Here is a 3,311-nt window from a genome sequence, read left to right on the forward strand (position 1 = left end):
TATGTCAAGGACATTTTTCCTTCCCTTCTCATAGCATTACAGTATTGCAGATACATTAATCTAACAGCATCTTTACTACTTCCTTCACCACTTCCTACGTCATGGACCTTTCCATTCTCATAGCATTTTTTGATTGCAGATACCTTAATCTAATTGCCACAAACAGTCCCCACACTCTGCACTGCCAGCCTTTACTATTTTCTTTACCACTCCCTACATCGTGGACCTGTTTCCTTCCCTCCTCATAGCATTTAAGTATTGCAGATACATTTATTCAACTGCCAAAAAACGGCTCCCACACTCTTCACTGCTCGCCTTTACTACGGTAGGTACTTCCTTCACCACTTCCTACGTTTTGGACCTAGGCCTATTCCTCTCCCTACCCATAGCATTTTAGAATTTTAGATACATTAATCCAACTGCCACAGACACAGTGGCGGATCTAGAACAGTCGCAAGGGGGGGGGGGGCGAACCGGGGGTTGAGGGGATTTGGAGGTACCCTCCTCGGAAAATTTGTGCAAACTAAGTCTCCGAAATTGCAGATTTATACCATTTCTTTGTCCAAAATTAGTGTGACAAATTATTTTATGTGTTATTATGTTTTATTATTTATGTGTATGCACTACTGTATCATATGCAATAAAAATACATAAATGTGTATGCACGAGGGGGGGGGGGGTAGCGGTCGCCCCCTCTGGATTGTGTAAAAGTTGGCCAAAATTTTAGGTAGCCTAACTTAACATTTTTTTTATTTGCTCCATAACCAAAACCGTAGGCCTACAAAAACACTTCAAACGGCCCTATACGAGATAATTGTTTTTTTTTTGGCTCTTCAAAATGAAGGGAGAAGTTAGGAAGTTTTTGGATTCAAGGGTAAAACGTGAGAAACCTTTATTTTTACCCCATAAAACACCTGTGTGAATAATATTTTTAGCTTTTGGGACATCAAAATGAAAAAGTATATCGGTCCAAGACCTAGGTCTTACTGCACACCTAGGGTAATATTCCCCTACTTTGGTTTTTTAGAATATTTAGCTACTTTGCTATAGTGAAATTTGCTAAAAGCGAGTCATACTACTTTTGAGGGGAAAACTTCCTTTTCAAATGTAGCCCAATGTAAATAAAATGAAAGGTGTACTTAAAATTCTCTTTAAAGAAAGGTAAAATTAAAAAAAAATTTATTAAAAGATCAAGTGTATAGGAAGACACAGGGCAGTATTAAGTTCAACTGCATTTTATAGAGCTACGAGGGCAGTCCATAACTTTAGGTCTCCATCCAGCTCCTCCGTCGCAACCAAGCAAAGATAGTTGAAATCTGAAAACAGCGTCTTGTTCCATTCTAGCCAGTTCATATTCCAAAGGAAAAGTCTGGTGTTAAAAGACCTAATTAAAAAGAAAATGAAAATTGATACTCAGTCTAAAAATATGAATCACACTCTGTGGTTACGTTTTCTGTAGGTATGAAGAACCGACACAACTAAAAGTGATGAACGCCAGCTTCAAGTCCTGTTGTGCAATTATGTAAGTCTGGGATTTTAGACGTTGTCCAAGCCCCTAAATGTACATTTTCTACGTTATTTTCTACGTATACATCAGTCAACTGGCAACAAGAATCACCTTGACTTCCTTTCTAAAAAAACTTAACCAAAGAACTAGATTCATACTTGGAAATGGTCAATTTTATTTCTATCCAGCTACGGTATTTGAAATATATATATATTTTTTTTATAAAAAAAGAGGTTGGTTCTTTTAACCTTGCATTTGCCCGTCCACATAGACTACAGATCTGTGCGTGGAATGTATCCAGCAAAGCAAGGGGTGAGCCGGTACAGTACAAAGGTGAACTGTACTGATAAAAGTTAGTGACAGTGACCAGGATCCGAACCCACGACATCGCTGCCATGGGCCCAAAGTCCGCGACGCTACCAACGACTCACTCGAGGTATTTAAGGTATAAAAATAGTGAGTAAATGAAGTAGGCCTAAGAAAAACTACGATGGTCTCAGATTTGACATAGCTTAATCGGTTGCTAAGAGACCTCGCTGGGGACAACCTAATTTATTTACCGTACTTACAAACAACATTTGTAACTTAGAAGCTATCTGCCAAAGAGTTGTAAGTGGAAGCAATACATCCAGATAGTCACAGATTGTCTGATCTGATAGTAAATAAAAAACTTAAAAATTACGGTACCTCATAAACTGAAAGCTCTTTCTTGATATGAACCCCTAAGGTATCTGAGTCTATGTCTGACATGTTCAAAAGAATAGGTTAGGCTGAACGCAGACCTGAAACAAAACCATGATTTAGGCTAAATATATTTACAGAAAGTGATGAAAATCATGTTAAGCTGGAGTAGCCTAATCTAGACCCTTCAGTAACTTAACCAGCTTTCAACCATCTAAGTTACGGTACCTAAAAAGATTGTAGACTAAATTAGATTTGTGAAGTTTGTAATTTCACAATAAAATATAGCCTACTAATGGTACAAAAAAGAACAATTCAATTGTATTACTGTAATGTATCAAATTGAAATAAAATACTTACATGCCAAACTTGCTTTTCTTTACTAAGCTTAACTTAGTTAAAATCAATATCAATATATGGGCAATATCATCAGAGTCACATAAGACATTTATTCATCATTTTTTACATATGAAATGCATAGATAGGTCAAAATGTTGGTAAATACATCTTGTATTCAGTCTTGAGTAAATAAATGTATAAATATCTAAATAACAAGGAATTCAGTTAATACAGTCGATATAATACAAGAGTTAAAATTAAAATTGAGCGACGAGCAAATAAATAACACAGGCCACAGCGGTAGAATCGTGAATATATCTCTCGTGGGCTGCAATCACGGGGACATCATCAGTGACACCCGCGACCGTGGCAAAATCGTGAACATCTCCCGTGAGCCAAAATCACGACGATTTGATAGTTTTAAAAAATATTTTGTTATGCTCTTGGAAAAAAAATTACTTAGTCAATCGATTGTGGCTCTAGGCCATGGCCTAGTCGGTCTAGTCTATTGGCAAATCCAGCACTGAGGGATGAGCATCAATAGGTCAACCATCGATGTTTACCATTGGTAGTAACATCCGTGTCGACCACCAATGTAAGTTACCGGATACTAATAATATCATTGCAAAAACTTTAATTTTTTTGGGACTAAAACATGGATTTTTGTTCAGTTTTTCATCTGATTTTAGTACTCTTCAGTAATAAAACTTCGATAGGCCTATCTCAAAACTTGGCCAAAAAAATCCATGTTTGACAAAAACATTCACTATTGATACTCATCCTT

General features: G+C 36.8%; 1 protein-coding gene across 1 annotated transcript in view; it reads right to left on the bottom strand.

Annotated features, from left to right (window-relative positions):
• The window catches only part of LOC128985011 (uncharacterized), an 8,964-nt gene extending 7,611 nt beyond the window's left edge, over nucleotides 1–1,353 (bottom strand). The window contains exon 1 of the mRNA XM_054404383.1: nucleotides 1,249–1,353. Coding sequence (XP_054260358.1) covers nucleotides 1,249–1,353 — 105 coding nt within the window. The remainder of the gene's footprint in view (nucleotides 1–1,248) is intronic.
• Between the last annotated feature and the right edge of the window lie 1,958 nt (nucleotides 1,354–3,311).

Source organism: Macrosteles quadrilineatus, unplaced genomic scaffold (genome assembly GCF_028750875.1).
Source record: "Macrosteles quadrilineatus isolate MER2022 unplaced genomic scaffold, UCM_ALF_1.0 Scaffold_2__2_contigs__length_208266976, whole genome shotgun sequence".
Classification (NCBI taxonomy): Eukaryota; Metazoa; Arthropoda; class Insecta; order Hemiptera; family Cicadellidae; genus Macrosteles; species Macrosteles quadrilineatus.